This window comes from Miniopterus schreibersii (assembly GCF_964146895.1).
Source record: "Miniopterus schreibersii genome assembly, chromosome: 6".
Classification (NCBI taxonomy): domain Eukaryota; kingdom Metazoa; phylum Chordata; class Mammalia; order Chiroptera; family Miniopteridae; genus Miniopterus; species Miniopterus schreibersii.
The window spans coordinates 20431820-20457379 of record NC_138107.1 but is presented as its reverse complement, the minus strand read 5'-3'; the positions used below and the strand labels follow the sequence as shown (position 1 = coordinate 20457379).

The 25560-nt window shown below is 38.2% G+C and overlaps 1 protein-coding gene across 2 annotated transcripts; it reads right to left on the bottom strand.

Moving 5' to 3' along the window:
* Nucleotides 1–3678: 3678 nt before the first annotated feature.
* On the bottom strand, nt 3679–6477 carry IL17A (interleukin 17A; the record flags this gene model as incomplete). Of its 2 annotated transcripts, none has more annotated exons than XM_081140822.1 (3): nt 3679–3916; nt 5163–5365; nt 6451–6477. In XM_081140822.1, 3 exons carry the CDS (start codon nt 6475–6477, stop codon nt 3679–3681), a joined length of 468 nt encoding a protein of 155 aa, XP_080996948.1. The 2 variants fall into 2 exon arrangements, with proteins under 2 accessions (XP_080996948.1, XP_080996949.1); XM_081140823.1 differs by having other exon boundaries at nt 5163–5359.
* Between the last annotated feature and the right edge of the window lie 19083 nt (nt 6478–25560).

The window sequence follows — 25560 nt, the reverse complement described above, 5'->3', positions numbered from 1 at the left end:
AAACAGTACCTTAGACATGTACTCTATATAAAAAAGGTTAGAACAAGGAATCATTTAGGGGTCTTTAACAGATTAATTCAACTTACATTATTTCTAATGGGAAAAAATGATTCAGTTTTTGAACAAATTGCTTCCTGAACAGCCATCCGGAATGAATGAAGTTTGAGAGCTGAGGTTCCACTGTACGTCCAAAATATTATAATTTCAACATTTATCAATATAAAAATTAGCAAGGTATTTTACATTTAAAAATTATTGATGTGGGTGAAGGTGTTCAGAAGGTACAGATTTTGCCCTATCCAGATTTGCTCAGTGGTTAGAGCGTCAGTCCACTGACTGAATGGTCCCTGGTTCAATTCCAGCCAAGAGCATGTACCTGGGTTGCAGGCTCGATCCCCGGCCCCGGTTGGGGCGCGTGCGGGAAGCAACCAATCGATGTGTCTCTCTCACATCGATGTTTCTCTCTCCTTCTCCCTCTCCCTCTCCCTCCCTCTCTTTCTCTCTCTCTCTTTCTCCCTTCCACTCTTTCTGAAAAGCAATGGAAAAAATATCCTCAGGTGAGGATTACAAAAACTCAACAACAACAAAAGGTACAGATTTCCAGTTATAAAGTAAATAAGTCCCCGGGATGTAATGTATAGCATAGCAACTATAATTAACAATACTGTATTGAATATTTGAAAGTTGCTAAGAGAAATCTTAAAAGTTCTCATCATAAGAAAAGAAAGTTATAACTATGTGTGATAATGGATATTAACTAAATTTATTGTGGTAATCATTTTACAATATGTACATATATGAAATCCTTAGGTTACACACCTAAAACTAATACAATGTTATATGTCAATTTTCTCTTTTTTTTTTAAAGGGGAAAATATCTGAATTCCCAGAACTAAGGAGCCAGGCAGAATGGGGTAGGGGGCTCTCTGGGTCTCTGTTATAAGGGCACTAATCCCATTCATGCCCTCATGACCTAATCACCCCAATGGGCCCCCACCTCCTAATCTCATAGCTTTGGAGGTTAGGTTTCAACATATGATTGTTGGGGGGGACAGACATATTCAGCCCATAACAACAGGGTAGGAATAGGGAAACAGGAGGGGAGAAGGTGGTAAAGGCATTCAAGGTATAGGGGTCCACAGGACACAGGCATTGAGGGCAAGAGCAGTATGGTGGCCACAACAAGGACTTCACTATGACTGTAGGGTAAACGTCAAAGAGGAAGTGGCGTGCGAGAGAGCTGGAGCAGGAGCAGGGCCAGGTTACAGAGGGCGCGTTTTGTCAGGTCTCATTTTGTGCCATAGATGCTGGAGTATGGACTGACGAGGACAGGAGCAACAGCAGCAAGGATAGGCAGGAAGCCGTCACAATAACTGAGGAAAGAAACGAGAAAAGATGAAGTCCTGAACCTGGGCAGGGAGGGGGTCAATTTGAGAACTTTCAGGAAGTGAAATCTAATGAGCTTGGTGATGTGTGGGTGTTAGGAGTGAGGAAGAGAAAGAGGGAAGAGCTCAGGGCTGCCTCAGAGATTTCTAGCATAGGTGACTGGGTGGACAGTGGTGCTGGCTGGGACAATGAACATAACGAAGATAAAGATAAATGACAACGTGAGCAATGCTTATCAGGGGAGGGGAGACATGGAAGCAACTGCCTCTTCCCACCACAAAATTCCCAGAAATACTATTTAGTGGGAAGTAATGGTTCAGAACTATGGATTATATGTGTCCATGTCTTGCCCTCCATCCCAAAACAAAACTCAATTTTTATTTTTACCACCACCACTCAGGGAAAATTGGGAATTGAGCAACAGGGTTTTAGGGAGGGGTTTTGAAACCTGGAGGCTGTGCGAAGCTGCCTGTGGAACTCTTATAGAAAGACCGTGACAGGAGATGGCCAGGAGAATCAAGATGTAAGTGGTGAAGGCCTGGTTGGGGCGTGGCGTGGAGTAGAAGGGGTCAATGAGGAAAAAAAGGCGACATCTGTAATACTTCCAACAATAAAGATATGTTTAAAAAAAAGATGTAAGCAGACAAATGACAATGAAAGCAGAGGGGCTGGGGAAGTCAACCCCAGGGTTTGGGATTGGAGAAACAGCAGAGAAAAGCCATGGGCCTCTGAGTGGGGTGGAGCACACAGGCAGGAGAAGGAAGTACGAAGATGGTCTTTCAAGAATCAGGGAGCCGGTGGGACCAGCCTGAGGACTCCAGGGGCCTCAGAAGTAGGGTAAGACAGCATGCTGGACCATAGCGTGGAAAAATGGTTGACTCGAAACTTGAAACTACTCTGGAATTGAATGTGATTCAGTTTTTGTTTTACTTGGGCTGAACTTTTCTCATACTTCAAGTTTGCTTTGCCTCAGTGGCTCTTTTCTGTGTCGTGGGATGCATTGGATCAGAGGCCCAGGGAAGGAGGGGTCATCCTAGGGATGTGGGCAGAGGAAGGGAAAAATGTTTCTTTCTAGATCTCGGGTGACATTAATCTTCAAAGGAAGCCTGAGTTTGAGGAGAGACTGAGTATTCTAGTCTGAAAACTCTGTCTTCTCCCAGAACTCCTCCCTTCGTGTCAAACCTCAGGTCACATTTTTGGGAGGACCTTTTCTGTTTCCTATATGATCTTTAATGAAAACATACCATTTTCCCAGGGCCATCATTTTATTTGCTTAATTCATTTTAGAATGCTGGTGTCCACACCATCGGTTAATCGTATGAGAGCCTTGGTTCTTTATTGTCTGGAAGGCACATGACATTGAGCACTTGGATTTGGGTGGGTCCAGGGTGTTGTTACTCAAAAGTATGCTTTGTTTTGCTCTATTGAAGAATTTGCATTCTTTTCCAAATAGAAAAGAGCTGAGCTGGCCAAAGTACTTTTTTTTTTTTCTTCCCCGAGAGGTAAACGAAAGCAAAAGTTTATTGAAGGAGAGACAAAGGGTCCCGCCACCTCAGCGAGAGGGTCCCAAACAGGTAGCCCTGGCTGGAGTACTTTTAATGAGGAGTATGAAAACAAATTTTCTTCCCAAATGTTTTTATTACAGATTGCTTTTATTATAAGGGTTTAACAGAGCAGAGAAATAGACTTGCTATCTCTTGTGAAACCTCAACAATTAAAAAAAATAAGTTAATAAATATGAAATTAGGTATAAGTCTTCCCCACCCCCAGCCATGTTATACACTCCTAAGAGACAGAGAAAATCTTGTATCCATATGTAGTACAAACTCAGAAATTTTCACCTGCCGTTTATTTCTATCTAGAATTTTCCTAGGCAGAACAATCACACCATTTCATCTTTCTCTGAAGACTTAAAAAACATAAATAGATCCATAAATAGCTCATATAAATATATTTACCTTTTAAATAATAAAATTCCTAAGTCTGGAATACCGTGTTCTTGAAAAATACAAAATAAGGCATGTAACTCATTAAAGTGGAATCTTATACCCCAGAGTTATCTCAGGGCCTGTTAAATACATAAATAACTTAAAGCCCTAGAAAAACAAGTCAGAAACAAACTGGCACTCAGTCTAAACCTTCTTCCTGGCAGAGAGGGAAAGATGATTCAGGTTCAATCTCTGAAACAAAGTGTTACTTCTGAAACTTCAGTTGAAAGTTTAAGAAATGGGGCTGGGTCTACTCTCCAGAAAGCCTAACTGATTCTGGGAGCTGGGATCAGACCCGAAACTCTTAAGCCACGTGGCGGACAATGGGGGTGACACAGGTGCAGCCCACATTCACCAGCATCTTCTCCAGCCGGAAGGATGGGGGGCAGTGCTGGGGCTCCCTGCGCAGGACCAGGATCTCCTGCTGGATGGGGACTGAGTTCAGGTGGTGGTCAATCTTCCCGTCAGGACCGACGCAGAACAAATGGCGGCACTTTGCCTCCCAGATCACATCGGGGTATCTCTCAGGGTCCTTATTGCAGCTACAGGGGGAGACAGAAGCCAGGAAGAAAGTGAATTCCTGGTAAAGCAGGAAGGAAGTCAAACAGGAATAACTGAAGGGAGACAAATTCAGAGGGCGACGAGGGATAGGCATGCAAGTTCTCTGAGACTGTTAGTCTGAAAGAGAGGGAGTTTCAGGAAAACTTGGATTTTTAAGCATGTGAAATGTTATAGAAAAGAGACAATGACCAGTTTTCCCAGTTTCTTTGAAGCATGAACAAGACAAGATAGGCAGAGGCTACATAAGGGATTTCAGTTTGACATACAGGGTACTTTTATTAGGCTGCATTTGATATATGGATAAAGGCCAAGAGAATCTGACTTAGTTGTTAATCTGACTTAATGAAGTTTGTCTTTGAAACGTGGAATGCTTCAAAATTGTATCTGACAGCACGCTTCTGGAACAGAGCCCGGAGCTGATTAGAAGGGCTGGAAACAAAAGCTTAGGCCCCCGATAACCCTTTCTCCCTTCTCTCCTGCAGCCGAGTGAATGATTCGCTTTGAGTTTTAATCTATGTACTTGAACTATTCTTAGTAATGGGGAGAATGGAAGAAACCTTACAGTTAGGTGCATCTGTAGGTACCACATAATTAAGGCTTGTTTGCATAAAGTCAAATGATCAGAATACATTTTTTTTCCCCCAATTCTTCCTGGGGGTCTAAATACTAGATGTACTAAGGATGCAGCAAATATAGATCTGTTGGGATGTAGACCAAGACTATCTAACCCAAATAGGGGTGGAAATACCCAATATGATATTTCTTCCTCCACTGAGATTCAAGCTATATTTTACCAGTGCTAATAAGATGAAAATGTGCATAAAAATCCCAGTCAATTACTAGTAATTTATAAGAAATCTCCATGGTAGCTCTTGTACAGAAAGGGAATTCAAGCATTAATCCCTATGATTAAATGTCTATTTTTAAAATAAAAAATAGACTTGGGGTATCATAAAGATTACAATGATGACCACCATTAATTTGGGTGGGTTTTTGGTATCATTGACAATGAGATCTAATAGGATAGGTATTGGGGGTGGGGATGTCCTGTGCTCTAGCAAATAAGTCAGTATTATGAAAATTTGAGAATCATCGTTTTGCACAATGGCCCTTCTAGGTTTGACTGTTGATTCTGAGTGAATAAAAGTTTCCCTCAAGGTGATTTAACTGGCAGTCTGATGCATGAAACATAGAAGTAAACAGATTTTATATGGGGCTCTTACGTACTGGAGAGTCCAAGGTGAGGTAGATCGTTTGTAGTAATCTAAGGGCCTTCTAGAAGTCACATTCCGGTTAAGGATGTTTAGGTTGATTCTCACGCTCTGAGGGGAGTTCTTGTCCTCAGTATTTGGGCATTCTGGATTTTGTGGGGTTATTGTTCCTGCCTTTACTATGGCCAACAGACTCAGCAGCAGCAACAGTGACTGGAACTGAATGGGAAAGGAGAGAGAGGTGGGAGACTGGATTAGTATGTGGTTTTCATTAACAAATTGTGATAACAATTGTATTGCTAATCACAGGGAACATACTATGTTCCAGGCCAATCTATTCTGAATTTTCATGTCGGTTAAATAAAAAAATGGGATAGGTGACTAAAATAATGTTAAGACCACAGAGTTTTTACCAGTACAAACATTCATCTTTTGATTTAAGACACATTATTCATTGGCTAGCAGTAATTTTAGTAAAAATGACAAGTCATCATCCTGTCAGTACATGCATCGCTGTCAGGTCACTGGCATAATATTGACCTTGATTTTCTAGGAGGAAATGTCTTCCTGCATCATTGTGCTCTGTCTCAGAATTCTGTGAAACCCTCTGTGAAGGCAAATGTGCCCTTAAGAAAGGGCCATAGAAAATCCGGGTGTATCAGTATTTGTGTTAGAAATGGTGTTGGTACCACTGGCAAACATCTAACCAAAAACTGGATCCCCCTTATGTTTTTTTAGGTATATTTTGCAGTTTTCTAAATTTACATATATTGATTGTGTAATCAAATTACATTTGAAAAGAGTTATTTTAAAAATATAAAAACAGTTTCCTTTAAACCACAGTTATACTCTACCTGATGAAAATAAATGGGTTTGACGTACCAAGACTATGGTATAATAATTGAATAATGGAAAGAAAATTCATTGCCACAACTTATTAAATCCTCAAGGATAGTAACCATTTTATTTTGGATTAAAAATAATGCTGCAGGAGAATTATATTAAATCACTTGTACTCAGAAAAGCAGATTTGCAATAAACATTCTTTCTTACTGCACGGCATTATGTGACACTTCTTTGTGTGGTTTAGCCCCAATATAGCTATCTTTCAGTTTTAATCTCATCTTTCAAACGGATGTGTATCAGTTCTTGAAAAATGCTATACAATGACAAGTATCTACCAAAAGTTTCATTTCCTATTCTACATGGTCTCCATAGTCAGAATCCAGAATTTCATGCCCACAGTCGAGAAATAGTATCTGGTCCAAATCAATAAAAGCATTGCACGTTAGTGCAGGACTCACCACAGGGGAAGTTCTCACAGGAGCCATTGTAGTTTCTCTCGATTCGCTGGAGACAGATGAGCTTGTGCCTGCTGTGCGACGGATAAAGTGCTATGCTATCTTCTCTCTTTTTATAGGACTTTGATCCTTCTGTGGTCACTTACGTTGGTGTGTCGGAGTGGGTTCAGGGGTGACACCGTTTTGGTTAAACGTTCCATCCCCAAATGAGGTCAGAAAAGAACCTCCCCCTCACAACGAGTAAAATACGCTTGATACCATGAAGGAAACTGGGAAGGACAGAAATTGATGTTTCTAAAAACTATCTCCTCTCTTCATTCTTCAAGGAACTATTACTTGGCGGAAGCTGAGCAAAGATGGTCCACTTATGAGCTGATGTCATTTTGTTTATGGGCATATATGAAGCTGCCATGAGAGCTATGCTTTATTTTAATGGCTCATGGGAAAATAAAATTTGTTTGACATAACATTCAAGTTTTCTGGTGCCATGCACCTTGATTTCCCATTTGATAATTCCTTTCCTCATCATTTTCCCTAACCTGATGTTACAAAGGCCATTTCAGAAACTACTCAAAATCTCACCATATAAACAAACAAAAAAGGAATAAATAATTTGATGATAGGATATATATATATTTTTTGACTTCACACCTGCTTTGTCGAATGCTTGTTCTGCTAAGGAACTAATAACTAGGTTCAAGAGACATGAGGATTACTATTAAATATATGTCTAACCAAGCAACTTGTTAGCTCATGCAATGCTCCAGGAGGAATGAGATGGAGGTGGAGGGAGGAGGTGTACACAGATGAAGGAAGGAAATGGAAATGTAGACAGAGACTGGAGAAGGGTGATAGGGGGAGAGAAACAGGGCAACGGAGAGTAGAGAATGAGAGGGTAAGAGAGAAGGATACGGTTTTCTCCTTCCTGTTCTGTACACTGGCTAATTGAGATAAACTTTGATTTCAGGTCCTTGGGAATAGTGTCTTCTTAGGAACTCTGAGGGCCAGCTTAAGGATGATAAAGAGGAGGGGTGAGTGGTTGGCTACTTATTACCCTCCCTTTGCCCCTTCTCTCCAGTGAGGTGAACACGGCTCCCAAGTTCTCTCCGCTGGTATCATACAATTCAGGGAGGCTGAACTGTGCTTTTTCTTGCCCCATTAGTTTGTGTACAGAACAAAAGGCAAACCCCTTAGCATATGAATTGATATTTGAGTTACTGTTTGAGATCTGCAACCTTTCTAGCTTCCCAGGACCTGGGATCATGGGTCCTGATTGTCCTCCTTCTAATAACCATATAATTTTGCTAAGGTACTATCTCTGAAATGCCCTTCTTCATCCTCAGCTTATCAAAACGCTACTTGTCCTTCCAGATCCTGATCAAGTGTGTCTTATATATCTGGAAGTCTCTCCTGAATATTTTAGTTGGAATGAGCAGCTCCCATAACGTGTAGCTTATACCTACCTCTCTAGTAACTTTTGCTTCATTTTGTATTGTGTTTTATTTGGCTGGAAAAAGTATGTTTAAGATATGTGTGTGTGTGTGTGTGTGTATATATATATATTTAAATATATCTTTATTGATTTCAGAGAGAGGAAAGGAGAGGGAGAGAGAGAGATAGAAACATCAATGATGAGAGAGTCATTGATCAAGCCCACAACCCGGGCATGTGCCCTGACTGGGAATCGAACACCCGATTGCCTGGATCCTAGGTCGACACTCAACCACTGAGCCATGCCCGGCCGGGCAAGATATGTATATATTTTGATTTTTAGATTTTACTGTAATCCTTCAAAGCCAGTGTATTGTTCATCTTTGTGACTCCCGTGGTGCTTAATGTCAAGCTTTATACAACAAAGGTCTTCACAGATTGCTTTCTTGTTGCTGATTTCTCTCTGATATATAGCTGTTTGTGCATATTTCTAGTGTATTACATGACATTTGTTTACATATCTGTATTTTTTTTCTAGACTCTGAGCTGCCTAGAGAGAGGTAGCCACCTTATTAGTTTTTGTATAACCTAACATAGTGTCTAGAAAATAGTAACCCCTCAATGTTTTTACTGATTGACAATATGAATAATGTTATTTGAGTAGTTCAGAATCTTGAGTGTTCTTTTAGGGACCCAGTTGCATTCCAGTGACTATATTGAGCTTTGTAATGTCCTTACTCTCCACCCTGACCCTTTTGGAAGCTGTGTGACAAGGTCGTAGTCTATTTTGGACCACCTGCAGTGGAGAAAGGGGTTCCTCACTTGCTGCTTTCTGATAAGGGTGAGGTGGAAGAGAATGTGTTTGCTACCAGTTCCGGTGGTTGATGGCTAAGGAGGAAAAGCTGACTAGCTGATCTGCCTATGCTTGCCTCCGGTGCCAATTAAATCCAGCCTGTGTGCCATTCTCTGAAATATCAACCTTTGCTTTAAAATAAGAATGAGGAAACAAGGCAGGTTTTCCACAAAAGTGTGTAAAAAGGATAATATTGAAGTGGTGGTCAAAGCTGGCTGTCCTCACCCTTGAGTAGGACCAATTTTCCAGTTGGACATTTGAGCTGGAAACCTGTGACTCTTGGACGAACAATCAGAAGCACAGAGAGTGTGGGAAGTGGGATGGGGCTGTTCCTCTGAATCTGTCTACAGAGATCAGCTGGCTCAGGTTTGGATCCCAGTCTGTTGAGAGAGGAGTAATGCTGGATTAAGAATTAAGGTGTCTCGAGCACTGGATGAGAGGACACTTTATTTTCACTGTAGATTTGTCATTAACTACCCATGATCTTGAGTACTTCGTGACCTTGAGGCTCAATTTCCCTCTTCATAAAATGAGTTTTTGAATTTTGAGACTTCCAGTCAAGATGGCAATGTTGGTGGCAGCTACATTTACCTTCTCCCATGACATCAAAATTACAACTAAATTATAGAACAACCAACCTGAAGAACTAGCTCAAAGGCATTAACCTTGGGCTCCATTGAAGGCACAGCAGCTGGGGTGGTGGTGGTGCCAGAGACATATAGGGAGAAATTGAGCTGTATAGCTTCAGGGCAAGGGCAGGAGAGACAGTCGCCATTGTCTCTATGTTGAGCCCTCCTCCAACAGAGTAGGCAGGAGGGCGCCATCCGTCCTGTGTTGAGCCCTCCCCACACACAGCGAAATCTGAATCTGCATTAGCCTGGTGAACACCACTTGCCCCACCCTAATGCCCCCCTGAGACCTAGTCCCACCTAATTCGTGTACTGCCCAAGGCTTTTTCAGAGGCTGAGCCTTGTGGGAAGCCAGCAGGTGGTGGCAGGCCTTAGTGATCCCTTTTGCTGAGCAGTCCCAGGACTGATACTGGTGGCAGCTGGCATTGGTTCACAGTGTTACCTTGCCCATTGCAGATCACTTTGTAGCTCCTACCAGATAGTGCCAGGCCAGTCACAGGCAGCAACTGACCTTGGCCTACACTGAAACCTCTCCCAAGAGGCCCCAGAACCAACAAACCCAGTGATCAGCTTCAGCCCACAACAGAGCACCAACTAATTAGCTCCATGAGTAGCCCACTCAAAGGGAGGTTTCAGTAGGCACCAGAACCTGCTTGGTAAATTTCATTCAGTGGGGTTAGCCCCTACTCAGCAGCTCATACGCTGTGGTCATAGAAAATTCTCACAGCTAGCCAGCCTGAGGGACAATCCCACCCACTGCTGATATGCCAACAGCAATCAAGGGTCAGCTACAACAGGAGGTCACACACAACCCACACAAAAGACATTGCTGGAGCACTTAAGTCAGGTAAACAGGGAGACTAAACCAGAAGGCCCCCTGGACACATACTACATAAGGTCACCCTGCTAAGACTATGAGACTTAGCAAATCTACCCAATGCATAGACACAAACACAGAGAAGCAGCCAAAATGGGGAGACAAAGAAACAATACCAAATGAAAGAACAGGACAAAAGTTCAGAAAAATAACTAAATGGAAGCTAGCAATCTATCAAATACAGTTTAAAATACTGGTTATGAGGATGTTCAAGGGACTTAGGAAAAGAATAGATGCACTCAGTGAGAACTTCAACGAGATAATAAGCATAAAAACAGGACATAGAAGCCATAAAAAACAACCGGTCAGATATGAAGAACACAATAACTGAAATGAGGATTGAAACAGCAATTTGGAAGACAAGGTAACAGAAAACATTCAATCAGAACAGCAAAAAAAAAAAAAAAAAAAAAAAAATTTAAAAAATGAGAATAGTTGGAGGGACTTCTGGGACTTTATCAAGTGTGACAACATTTGCATCACAGAGGTACCAGAAGGAGAAGAGGGAGCAAGGTATTGAGAACCTATTTGCAGAAATAATGACTGAAAACTTCTCTAACCTGGAGAAAGAAAAGGACATATAAGTCCAGGAAGCACAGAGAATACCAAACAAGATCAACTCAAAGAGGCCCACACCAGGGCACATCATAATTAAAGTGGCAAAGGTTAAAGACAAAGGAAGAATATAAAAGCAGCAAGAGAAAGACAGTTACCTATAAGAGGGCTCCCATAAGACTGTCAGCTGATTTCTCAACAGAAACTTTTCAGGCTAGAAGTGACTGGCACAAAATATTCAAAGTGATGCAAAGCATCGGCATACAACCAAGACTACTCTATCTAGCAAAGCTATCATGTAAAATTGAAGAGCTTCCCAGAGAAGAAAACACTAAAGGCATTTATCAGCACTAAACCAATATTACAAGAAATGTTAGCGGACTTCTTTAAAAAGGACAAAAGAAGAGAACATAAATATATGTAATAACATGGCGATAACTATGTACCTATAACTAATAACTTTATCTATAAATGGATTAAATGCTCCAATTAAAAGGCATAGGGTAGCTAAATTGATACTAAAACCCATATGTATGCTGTCTATAAGAGACCCACTTCAGAACAAAAGACACACAGAAAATGAAAGTAAAGGGCTGAAAAAAGATATTTCATGCAAATGGTAATGGGAAAAAAAACTGGGGTAGCAATACTTATATCAGACAAAATAGACTTTAAATCAAAGAAGGACATTACATTATAATAAAGGAGTCAATCCAGCAAGAGGATATAATTTTTGTAAGCATGTATGGACTCAACATAGGAGTCCATAATATATAAAGCAAATATTGATGGACAAAAAAGGAGAAATCAACAGAAGACAGTCACAATAGGGGATTTTAGCACACACACACCATTGCCGTCAATGAATAAATCTTCCAGACAGAAAATCAACAGAGAAACAGCAATGTTAAATGACATATCAGACCAGATAGATTTAATTGATATTTTTAGGGCATTCATCTCAAACTAACAGAATATACAGTCTTCTCCAGTGCACATGGAACATTTTCCAGGACTGACCACATGTTAGGCTCATCAAGAAAAAAGAGAGAGGGCCCAAATAAAACCAGAAATGAAAGAGAAGTGACACCTGACACCACAGAAATACAAAGGATTATAAGAAAATATTATGAACAATTATATGCCAACAAGTTGGAAAATCTGGAAGAAATGAATAAATTTCTAGAAATATACAGTCTTGTAAGACTGAATCAAGGAAAAACAAAATCTGAACAGACTGATTACTACCAATGAAATCAAATCAGTAAATCACAATCTCCCAACAAACTAGAGTCCTGGACCCAATGAATTCACAGGTGAATTTAACTAAACATTTAAAGAATAATTAACACCTATTCTTCTCAAACTATTCAAAAAAATACAAGAGGAGGGAAGTCTCTCAAGCTCATTTTACAGAGCCACTAGCATCCTGATTCGAAAACCAGACAAAGACATTAAAAAAAAAGAAAATATGTCTGATGAACATAGATACAAAGTTTCTCAACAAAATATAAGCAAACCAGATTCATCAATACATTTAAAAGATCATACACCATGATCAAGTGGGGTTTGTTCCTGGGATGCAAGTTTGGTTCAATATCTGCAAATTGATTAATGTGATACACTACATGAACAAAATGAAGAATAAAAATAATATGATCATTTTAATAGTGCAGGAAAAGAATTTAACAAAATCTAGCATTTATGTATGATAAAAAACTCTCAGCAAATTGGGAATAGAGGGAACATATCTCAACATAATAAAGGCCATACATGACAAACTCACAGGTAACATCACACTCAACAGGGAAAAGTAATCTAAAAACATTTTCCTTAAGATCATGAACAAGACATGGTTACCCACTTTCACTACTTTTATTCAACATAGTATTGGAGTTTCTAGTCACAGCAATCAGACATAAATAAATAAATAAAAGGCATCCATATTGGAAAGGAAGAAATAAAACTGTCATTATTTACAGAACCCTAGAGAGTCCACCAAAAAAACGAAATAACAAAGAGCTACTAGAACTGATATGTCAATTTAGTAAAGTAGCAGGATATAAAATTAATATTCAGAAATTGGTTACATTTTTATATACCAATAATGAACTACCAGAAAGTGAAGCTGAGAAAACAACCCCATTTAAAATTGCAAAACAAATAAAATACCCAGGAATAAATCTAACCAATGAGATAAAAGACCTGTACTAGAAAAATTATAAGATATTGAAGAAAGAAATGAAAGAACATAGAAACAAATAGATGTAAATACCAAAATTCATGAATAGGAATAATTACATCATTAAAATATGCATAGTACTCAAAGCCATCTATAGATTCAATCCAATCCCTATCAAAATACTAATGGCATTTTCCACAGAACGTGAATAAATAATCCTAAAACTTATATGGAACCACAAAAACCCCAAATAGCTGAAATAATGTTGAGAAAGAAGAACAAAGTTGGAGGTATCATGCTACTTAACACCAAACTATACTATAAGGCTATAGTAATAAAAAAAGCTTGGCACTGACATAAAAACAGACACACAGATCAGTGGAACAGAATAGAGAGCCCAGAAATAAATCCATGTGGTTAATTAATATACAACAAACGAGGTTAGAATATACAATGGGTTAAAGATTGTCTCTTCAATAAATAGTGTTGGGAAAATTGGAGAGATACATGCAATAAAATGAAACTAGACCACCTTCTTATACCACATATAAGAATAAACTCAAAATGGATTAAAGACTTAAATGTAAGGCTCGCAACCATAAAACTCCTATAAGAAAACATAGACAGTAAACTCTCTGACATTACTCCTGGTAATATTTTTTCTGATATATCTCCTTGAGCATGGGAAACAAAAGAAAATAAACAATGAGGCTACATCAGACAAAAAAGTTTTTGCACAGAAAAGAATCCATCAATAGAACAAAAAGACAACTTACTGAATGGGAGAAAATATTCACCAGTGAACCAAAGATACATCTGACAAGGTGCTAATACCCAAAATTTATAAAGAACTCATACAACTCAACACACAAAAAACCCCAACAATTAAAAAATGGGCAGAAGACTTATTTAGACATTTCTCCGAAGAAGATATACAGACTGCTAATAGACATATGAAAAGAAGACCAACATCACTAATCGTTAGAGAAATGTAAATTAAAAACCACAATGAGACATCACCTCACACATGTCAGAATGGCTATCATCAATAAATCAACAAAGAACAAGTGTTGTTGAGGATGTGGAGAAAAGGGAACCTTTGTGCCCTGTTGGTGGGATTGCAAATTGTTGCAACCACTGTACAAAACAGTATGGATGTTTCTCAAAAAATTAAAAATAGAATTACTTTATGACCCAGCAATGCCACTTCTGGGTACATATCCAAAGAAATACAAAACACTAATTTGAAAAGATTTATGCACCTCTATGTTTGCTGCAACATTATTTACAGTAGCTAAGATATGGAAGCAACCCAAGTGCCCATCAATATATAGTGGATAAAGATGTGGTACCTATGTACAGTACAATATTACTCAGCTATAGAAAAAGGAAATCTTACCATCTGTGACAGCATGGATGAACCTAGAGGATATTATGCGAAGTGAAATAAGTCAGACGGAGAAAGACAAATACAATATGATTTAAGTTTTATGTGGAATCTAAAGAACAGAACAAACACACACACAAAACAAACAGATTCATAGATACAGAGAACAAACTGAGGGTTGCCAGACAGAAGAGGGGTTGGGGAGCTGGGTGAAAAAGGTGAAGGGACTGAGAAATACAAATTGGCGGTTACAAAATAGTCACAGGGATGTAAAATACAGCATAGGGAATATAATCAGTAATATTGTAATAACTGTATTTTTCCAGGTGGGTACTAGACTTATTAGGGGGATCACTTTGTAAATTATATAAATTGCCCAACCACTATGGTCTACACCTGAAACTAATATAAAAAATATTAAATATAAACTAATTAAAAAAAATACAAAATTTTTAAAATGAGTTTTGACACCAGGTAATCTTTGCTATTTATGATTTTTTTTTAAAGGAAGAACATATAAGAACAGTAAATTAGGGTGATTATTTTGCTTAGTGATTTTCCTCAGGTTTATCAATTTGACATTATTAGTTCACCAACCAGTATTCCTTCCTATTTACAGTAGAGAATAATATGAGAGATAGAAGAAAATTTTCTTCATTTTGTATCTGAGAGAGAATATTGTGGTTTTTTTGTTTTGATGTGGTGGAAAGTTAAGATTGCTGTTAAAAAGTAAAATAAATAATCTAATTAAAAATTTTCTTGCTTGGGTGGTGGTGTTATGTTTGAGATACTATTGTATTTTTATTTCTATTCTACAGACTTTTTAAAAAATAAAAAATAATGCCAGCCTCAGTATAGGAGGAGGCACTGTGCCATCATCAGTGATTAATTTAAAGCCAATGGCTAATTCAAAGAAGTGGGTGCCATTTTATTTAATGCTGTGCACATCACCAGTAAGACTCCTTTACTCTTGATTTTGATCTATGATAGGGAGAGTTAAGAGTATTAGAGAATTCTCTTGGGGCTGAAATTTTGAAAAAAATAGGCTGGCATACAAGAAGCCATGTCAGACACTTAAAAGGAAGACATGATATTTATCGGGGAGAATGTTTGCAATAGAGAGTCAAATAGAGGGCCTTGGGGAACTGATAAGTCAGGATTTCACTGAGATCCAGATTTAGATCCAATTAATCAAGATCTAGAGCACCCACATCCAACTTCAAAGTATTAATGGTGTTATGTATCAGAGGCTCAGCTCTCAGGTTCAAGCTGTTGTCTTGCAAGAATGAGGGTTGGTAAAGATCCTCTATTAACAGGTTGTTTGAATAATGGATTTTCTTTCTTGTACTATAGGTTTTTATGTTGCCATGACCTAATCCAGACTAAATTATTTTTACCTGTTAGGATCAGCACACAAAACTGTTTGGACTTCTTTAAAAAACGTACCTAACCTATATGTTCAAAAGAACATTGAACAGCTGTTAGATTATGTGACTTATTGGATTGAAAGGCATTCTGTTCCTGGTGGCTTCCACATAGTACATAATGCCTTCATCATTTGGGTAAATGAGGCTTGCTCTTACACATCTTTCCCAGACCCAAAGCACTGAGATAATGTCTGGAAGCTGTGTAAGAGAGCAAACCATGCAAAAGGGAAAACACATCACGTTGAAACCACACAATGAATGGGTCCGGGCTGCCTGTCACTAGTTGAGCCAATTAAGCAGAGACAGTGTTGAATCATATATGAGCATTCATTCCAATAATGCTGGCAGTATGTGAGAGCAGCAGGCCATTCACAAAAATTTGCTTGACTCCTCCCCACCCTCCCATAAGCCAACTGCTTATATTGGGTAGAAGGACAAAGATTACATGGGAAAGTAGGGATTATAGGTGTGGGGAAGTAGACAAGGTTACAGGTTGTGGGCAATGTGGTCTGGGGGTCACAAAGGGTGGGCGCCTCCAGGATCAGATTTTTTTGGTAACAAGGTTGTTAATCTTTCCATGATGATAGGCAGTTCTCAGAAAAGGAGAATGGACTGCATTCCGAGTTTAACTCCCATGCTCCAGGATGTACAACTCTCGGACAGGTCAGAATGTGCTTTCTGACCTGTTAACAGTCATGGTTAACAGAGCACGGTTAATATTTCTTATAAATATAGCAAGTCCTCACTATTCTATTTCTGGCCTAACAACATAATGTCATCTTTCTTAAAAAAACCACAATCCATCAATGTTTCCCCAATCCCTGCATTAAAATCCATCACCGAACACATATGAGCATGTCAATTTCTCCTTTGAGTAATAACTACTAACCTCATGGAAACCAAGCCTTTTCCTTAGTTGCATTTCTCACTAGCTTTTTACTGAAACACTGATTTAAAGTGGGTCAAAAAACTTTCCATTTTTTTTTCTCTCAAACAAATGAGTTTAGAATTTTATACCTATACGTTAGCAGGCACATGCAAATTTGCTTTACTGGTGGCCTTCTCTTTGGTAATGCTGACTTCATCTGATACCCTGAGAATTAAGGTCAACAAATGACTGAAGTTTCAAGTCTAAACGGATGTCTCTGAAAAGTAAGGTCTAAAATTAAACAAGCAAACCAAACCACACACTAAGTTTGGGCTATCAAGATACCATCTTTACCTTCTTTTCAGCAATTTTGAAGTTAATATAATCTAGAGACAACCACAGAAAGTAATTAAAAGGAGCGATGATAGCATATGAACCTGGAACAAATTGCTAATTGGTTTCTCTTCTCTAGACAATATAGAGAATGCTGTGGTCAAGTGGCTCTTCTGTGAATTGGAAAAATAGTAAAATTAATACATAATTGTGCTATATTCCTTTATTTCAGAATAAAGATTTTATTCTAAAATTTGAGGTGATTTATAACAAAAAGTAGATGTGAAAATATGAATCAGGCCTACGGAACATAGAGGCAAAAGTTAAGACCAATATAATTGCTCTAGTTGAGGCCTACATTTGTCTCTGAACTTTCTGATAGCCAAAGGAAACAGGATAGATATGCTCAGTTACACAGTTCTCGTTATCAGAAAGGAAGAAACTAGCTAATTCCTTAGAAGAGATGGAGGTTTTCTTATCACTACAGTTTAAAGTAAGGGCTTATAAAGGGCTCCTGTTTAGTATATTGATTAAGGCCAAATTTTTTGGCATCAGACATTCCCATGATCAGATCTGAGCTCCACTTTAGCTGCTGTGTGCCCTTGGGTAAATTATATCACCGAGATGTCTCAGTTTCCATATCTACAAAATGGAGAGTAGAGAACATGATTCATTGATAATTGTGAGGAGTAAATTAAGTAATACACGTGGCTTGGCATGTATTGGATGCTTAATGAATGTTGATAAAGTATTAACTTTTATGAGAATGCCAGGGCATGAGAATCTGTCAGAATTTGTCCAACTTTTTTTGAGAAGAGACCTAGGATCTGAGGGATACTCGTTATTTGTTCATTTTGTTCCTACTCTGTGAAGAGGTGAGGAGATTACCTCACGCTTCCACGTGACCTGAATGAAATAGCCATTCATTCAACAAAAGTTTCTTAAGCACCTGTTATATGCCAAGCACTGTGCTAAGCTCTGGGGATGCGGCAGGGTACAAGCAGACAAGGCCCTACCTTCAAGGAGCTGACATTCAGTGTAATCCAGGCTCTTCATTCCTATTCTGTGTTTACCAAACTGCTGATAACAAACTAGGCTTCTTAGGTACTTAGATAACCTATAAACCAGTGACCTGGACAGTAGACAGACATTATGATTAGTGGAAAAGATAGCCCCAAATTATTGATTATTAAAAGGATAGCTAAAAATTATTAATTTGTCCTTCTGGTTTATATATTATTGCACTGACAATAAAGAGTTTCAAGGTTTACCATATAGTGTATTGAACTTAACTGAGAACTGCCACTCCATATGTGTATTATGCATTTCATATATCTTTTTCTATCTCTATCTACACACACGTACTGTGCATGCACATGCACACAAACACAGTTTTTCTTCTTACCATGAAAGTGATATATGCTGCTCATTTGTTACACAAAATAATGGGGTATGGGGTGGATGAGAAAAGCAAAAGAGCAAAATTAATCCATAATACTGGTTCTTAGAAGTAAGCTTTTGGATTATGCTGGTTTATTTTACAGAAATGAGATCATTTTAAGTATTATTCTAGGCCTTAAAAATACATTTAAAAAACTGTATCTTATTTTATAAAATTGGGCCATATTATAAAACTGTTTTGTAACCTGTTTTTTATTACCTTCCAATATATTCTAAACATTTTGTCCTTTCAAAGCTTTGTGTGTGTGTGTGTGTGTGTGTGTGCGCGCAGGGTGGGGCAAAAGTAGGTTTACAGTTGTGAGTATGCAAAACACAGATTTTTAAAAATTATTATTATTTATTAATTATTATATTATTTTCCATAGGAACAACTGTAAACTTACTTTTGCCCCACCCTGTATGTTTGAAACAGTTTGGCTACCTAACATCTTAAGAACTAGATGAACAGCAGACCATTTAACCAATTGCCTATTGTTAAATATTTTGATTGCTTCCAAGTTTTCAATATCTCTTTGACTTCTCTATGTCATGTCCCCATAGCAGCAACGATTCTAATACCTGGGTACTCAGTAGAATTATTGAAGAGTTCTACATTTGCAAAGTGACTGAATTTGGTTGAAGAGCAGTGATGTCAAGATATAAAAGCAAAGAAAGAGAAAGACTAGCAGTTATACGTGCTGGGTTGTATAAGTTCATAACGCTGGAAGTTATAACTGTTTTTAATGATGGTTTAACTCAGAAGGAAGCAGCTCCAACTCAAAAGTTAAAAAGAAAAAAGAAAAAAAAAGAAACAGAATAACTTAGTAACAAGGCCCAACAGAGTGGGTTAGGAGAAAAAAGCTTGTGCGTGGTTATAGTACTATGAAAAGTTTAATTGTAATGGGGCATATTCAATATTTTAATTTTAAAGGAGATAAATTATTAAACAAAACTACTTATTTGTTTGTTCAGGCATCTCTAAGTTGCAATTTTCTGGTTTTTACTTTCCCATGGTATGTAGGAGTAAATATTTTGGTTCAAAATACATCCCTACCAATTTTTGCTTGGTAAGAATAAATAGAAATTATGATGATGTCAACAGCTTTATTAAGAAAAATATGCTATCTCATTCACAAGATCATAAATATAATGTATTATAATCTATTCACAGATGCATGACAATCAAATATAATAATAAAAATAATGCTTAAGATAAATTGACAGAGATCAACGAAGCTTTCTAATAATTCTAGATAATACTATTAAAAGGGTAATAGACATTAAAGACATCAACAAAAATATTTATAACAGAAAGGTCTATGAAGGTATGAAAAACAGTGTTCTGCCATATGGTAGGTGTCAAATAAATGTGAATGATATAAATTTTGTAATGTCACAGAGCCAGACTTGTTTTGAATTTATCCATTCATTTATTTCATCTGAATCCTATAATAATCCTATTGGATACTCATCCAGATTTACAGAAAAGGAAACTAAGTTTTGGCAGGTTTCAGTAACTTGGTCCAAGGTCATCTGGTTGACTGGTGGTAGCCCTGCGATAGATTGCAGATATATCTGATTCTCAAGTCTATGGTCTTTTTATTGTGACAAACTGAAAACACTGATATTGAAAATGTTTTAAAAACTTATTTTGCAACCGACTTTCCAACTTTCTGAAGTTGACTCTGATATTTTTAAAGTTTCAAAAATTTGAAGTCTTAAAAATTATCAAATTATCTTTTATTCATCCATTTGAAGGTATTACCTCTTTCATTTACTCTGTTTTATTGTCCATTATCTCTGTTTTATTGACAATCCCTCTTTGTCTAGTGCTATGGCTGGGTGTAGACTAAGACATGCCCACTATATAGTTATTTTGTGATCCTCTTACAAGGAAGGGCAGAGAGAAGTGTCTATATATCTGTCTCACTGAGCATTGGGTTAAAGGATTAGTGCTCAGTTTCCTGACTAGATTAGAAGATCAGTAACCTTTTCTTTTTCTTTCTTTCTTTCTTTTTTCTAAAAGAAAGTGGGGGGAGGTTGAAAGAAGTAGACTTTAAGCATGAGAATCACGTAGGGGAATATTGTATGATGGCTGTGAATCAGACTGGTTTTCTGTTTGATCTGAAGAAGTAGGACATCACAGTCATAATGCATTTTAGTTATGGAGAAAAACTGCATAACTCAGGGTTTTAAACATTAGACCAGGATTGAGTTACACCTCATAAACCTAATGCTAAGTGTGAGATGATAGTGGTTGAAAAGCAATTAACTTTGAAAACTCTCTGATGTACATATTATTTTTAAATATTTGGTAAGAATTTAATTGTATGTAAAGACCATCATTTATTTATTTAGTCTCCTATTAATGCATTTAAATTTTTTTTCAAATTATTCCCAATTAATCAATAGAGTGATAAATATCTTATTAATTAGATATTTGGCCAAATGCATATTATTATGATAGGATATATAAGGGGTTTTGTATTATTGTCTCTGTTTTACTAAGAAATTTTGAAGATTATATAATTTCTTTGTAATAGAAACTCAGTTGAGCTAGCTTAAGCAAAAATGTGGAATTAATGATAAGGATATAAAGATGGTCCAAGGAAACCAAGGTAGAAATGATAGCAGGAGTTCAGGAACACAGGAGCAAGAGCTGAGCGACAAACAGGACTCGAGCGGTTGCTCCCTCAGTCTCTCCAACTCCCTCTTCCCTGAGCTGCGCCATTGCTCTCTCTGCGGATTCTTTTGCCCCGTGCTCCTGGCTCTCTCCTGCCCACATGGTCTCGTGTCCACTGATGGGCATTTCTTAGTTCCAAGCCATGGATTCAGGAGACCTGATTGACTTACCTTGAGTCACATGACTAATCATCTTTGGTTAAGGGGGATCGTGTGGTACAAACAGGACCGCAGGAGATCCAGCCTTGTGGTTAATTTAGCCCCATTCTCGAAGAGCAGGAATGTGGGTTGGGAAGACATTCTAAGTGGTGTGTGTACTCTAAGCAAATTTCCTGCTGCTACAGAGAAAAACACATATGTAGGTGGCAAAGTAATTTCTTCCCTCCATCCTGCCAAACCTTGACAGGGATGCCTCTAGCTCTTTTAGATTTATTATTCTTCCTCAGCCTGGGTGATATAATTGTTTATAATTTGTTGATGACATTATATTTTAAATATGTATATAATTTATATATGTATGTTGTATTTATTATATAATTTATATGTGTAATGTGGGTATATGTATCTATGTTTACATACAGATTTTTTTGTCTAACTTGACTAGAGTTAAATGTATTAAGTGGCAGTTGTGAGCATTGTACAAAGCATATATGACAGATGTTTAATATATGCCTGTGTATTATCTTTTCAAGATGGTTTTCCTGTCTAAAAAGGCTAAATGTGAACCCATTATCTGCCACTTTTAAAAATAGTTATATGTTTTATGTAAGTTTATATGGATCCTACTGGACCTATGTAGTTTTTAAGCTTTTCTTTGATAACATCTGCTGCATAAAGCATGAAAACAAAATGTGGTGAGCTTAACACCTGAAAGTGAGAGACAGGGAGCCAGCGTCCCATGTGGGCTAAACACAGTATCTGCTAGACATGATGAGTAAACAGCTATCACGGAAGTGGTTGACAGACCATTTGACCGAGGTGAGAAACTCATCTGTCTGCCTTTATGCTTGTTGCCAGAAGAGATAATTCAACAGGGTGTATGGTGTGTACAAAGGAAGGCTGTAAAAATGCTTTTATTTGGGGTGGGGAGCACCTGGATCTCCACAGAAATATATTGCCTACTGGTTGTCCTAATTCATCAGACTTTTCCATCCATCCATCCATCCATCCATCCATCCATCCATCCATCCATCCATCCATCCAGTAAACATTTATTGCACAATTACTATATAAAAAGCAGCAAGAATTACAGTTTTAGGAAGCTGAGGCACTGGTTATGACAAACTCAAAGAGTTCCCAAATTAATAAGAAAGCTTTGAGTTAGACATATCTGGATGCACTCTGTTGCCTCCTAGCTAGGTGACTCTAGTCAAGTTACTTAATGTTCTCTAAGACTCAAGTTCCTTATCTTTCAAATGGCAATCATAATAATAGTACCTACCTCATAAAGTTATTGTAAGGATGGGAATGTTTTTTTGCACAGACATAAATATTATGTATTATTATTTTTAATCAAAAACACTCATATCCATCATGAACCACAATGAGATCTTGTAGGAGCTCAAAATTTTATGTAGTCTGTAATATGTAGAAAGAGGAGATACAAAAAGAAGATATCAGTCTAAGGAGATTGCTTCGTGTGAGGTGTAACATAGCAAGAAATCTGAAGAAAAACAAACCCAGGGTGTTAGTGTTTTGTCTACTTATTGCCAAATATAACCGATTTCTTATTTATTTACTATTATATCCACATGGGCTAATTTTTTCACTTTTTATTTGTAGGTTTGGACAACATGTAGACATGGCTTTAGACTGATAGACCTACAGAATAAAAAAATGGAAATAATACAGAGAGCATATCCAATGAACAGGTGTTCTTAAAAACTTGGCTAAATGTCTATGCTTTAACCATATTCAGAGAAAGAGATGTTATACCTGTCTTGGCAATTTATACTTGTTTCTAATCAAACTTTCTCTATTTGTAAATTTAATTAACTTGTTTGTTTTATCTTCCAAATTAATGAGCTCCAAAACCTTTTCATTGTTTTCGACCTTTCATTGCCTTTTTCTCATCCTTGGCCACCTCCCTTCTGAATTCTGGCACCAATTGCAACTTGTTACCAAGTGAGTCCTATTGATTCTCTGGTGCTCTTCTGCTGTGGAGGGGGTTCTTTTCACTCTTGTTCAGGACCCCATTCCCTCAAGTTTTTCCAATAGTCATCATCTCCTACTGTGGCCTTCCCTATTTCTAGACGCTCCTCCTTGAAGCCCATCTTGTTCACTCAAACCATGTCTATCTCCATTAGCCATTGCTGTCCTCAAAGGTTTTCCTGTGTGAAATATTACATGATAGATCAAGTTTAAGCCTCTTCGTTGTATACAAGGTCCTCCGTATGCAGTACTGCCCTTCTTGTCCAGTCCTATCCTTCAGAGTTTCCAGCTCTGCTTCTGCCCAGCTAGCGTTTTGACTTGCAAGCATAATGCTCCCATTTCAGCAGGTCTTTGCTGTGTAAATGATTTCTGCAGAAACTAGGCAACCCCTCACATTTTGACTGTTGTATGGCTGAATGGTTTGAAACTGTACAATTATAAAGGTTTTGCTAGCAATTCATTGCAGGAGGGAAGAGGTGAGGGGGTAAATGTATGATGTAGGATTTCTGGGTGTTAGTCAGCTCTGTTTGTGCATGAGCTGGGGACTGTGTTTGCTCAGACCAGAACCTGGGAGGTTCTGAGACAAGGATTCTTAATTTATGGTCCATGGAATTTTAGAAAGTCTATGGATGGGATTCAAAGGACCTGTGAATTTATTAAAATTATGAGTAAAATTCATGTGTATGTGCATTTGTTTTCATGGGGGAGGATCCATTGATTTCATTAAGAGAAACAGGACATTTAACAAGAAGAAGCCTTAGTTGGGGGTCTGACTGGCCAAAAGAAGGCAGGATGAAGTTGGGACTGAGCCAGGCCAAGATGACACTTGTCACACTGTTATGATAAAGTTTTTGCTTAGATACTATGGGGAAATTCAAGGGGAAGAAACCAAGTGTCACTAAGGTCTGAGCCAAGCTCTGACACAGGCAAGGAGAAATATATGCAATCTCCACAGTGTTAGAGGGCTTAATTCTTAGGCCCAGATGGGAAAAGGGCTCTTCTCACAGAACGAAATCAGAGATCAGGCAACCATGGTTAGGATGATTCAGAGCATTGGTTTTGGGGCAGGACAGATATGTTTAGTTGGAAGAGGCAGGGGCCGTCTTGAAAGATTAAGAACTAGATTTTGAAAAGATTGAGGTACTTTTTAACAGGGCTATCCTAAATGGTTTCCTTGTAGATGAAAAGAAGAATAGGGACCTGTATGTATTTAGAACATTTTGTTGATAAGAAATTTATGACTAAAGTTTACCTAAGTTTCTTAACTGTTTTCTTGTATGTTCAACTTTTTTTTTCTTTCATATTTTATTAATTGTAATTTTTCCTTTCAGTTTTGGTAAAGATGTCTTGAGGATGTAAGTCTGTTTTGAGGGAACAAAAACAAAAAACAAAGTGATAGAGTTTAGTGGGGAGGGTGAGAGGTACTGTCTTAGCTAGACCATGGAAACATGATTGTGTGGCCGTTAGTGAGGAGAACCCCCTTTCTGCAGCTGTGGTTGATGTAGGCCATGGGAGTCCTTCGCTTACATCACTCCCACTCCCAAATATCCATAATCTCACTGTCCTTTGATCATATTCAAATATATGAGGCTATAACTCCTTACTGAACCTTTGACAAATCTCTCACTCTTTATCTTCCTAGAGCCATGGGGATTTTTGTTGTTGTTTTTAATCCTTACTGGAGGATATTTTTTCCATTGATGTTTAGAGATCTCGGAAGGGAGGGAGAGGGAGAGAGAAAGAGAGAGAAACATCAATGTGAGAGAGACACACTGATTGGTTGTCTCCTGAACGCCCTGACTGGGGATTGAACCTGCAACCCAGGTATTTGCCCTTGACCAGGAATCTAACCAGGACCCTTCAGTGAGCAGGCTGACGTTCTAACTACTGAACTACACCAGCCAGGGAGGAGACTAGGAACTTTAATAAAATAAACCCCCACCAGACAGTCCAATTGAGGACACTATTGTGTGCACCAGTTGTTAAAAAATGATTTGGCATTTATTTGTGTGTGGTTTACCTTCCCCAGGAACACAGTTCTTTTAGCATTGTCAGAGTCAGAACCACAGGTTCAAGCCCTGGCTCTTCTAAAATCTCTGCTCTTCAATGTGAAGCACACAACCTTGTGAAACTAGGGTTCTTCATCTTTAATTGATTAATTGCTAATAGATGGTAATGTGACAAACTCACCACAGGCATTTAAAAATAATACTGGCCAGGCAAGGCATGGCTCAGCGGTTGAGCGTCGATCTGGGATCCAGGACATCAGGGTTCGATTCCCGGTCAGGGCACATGCCT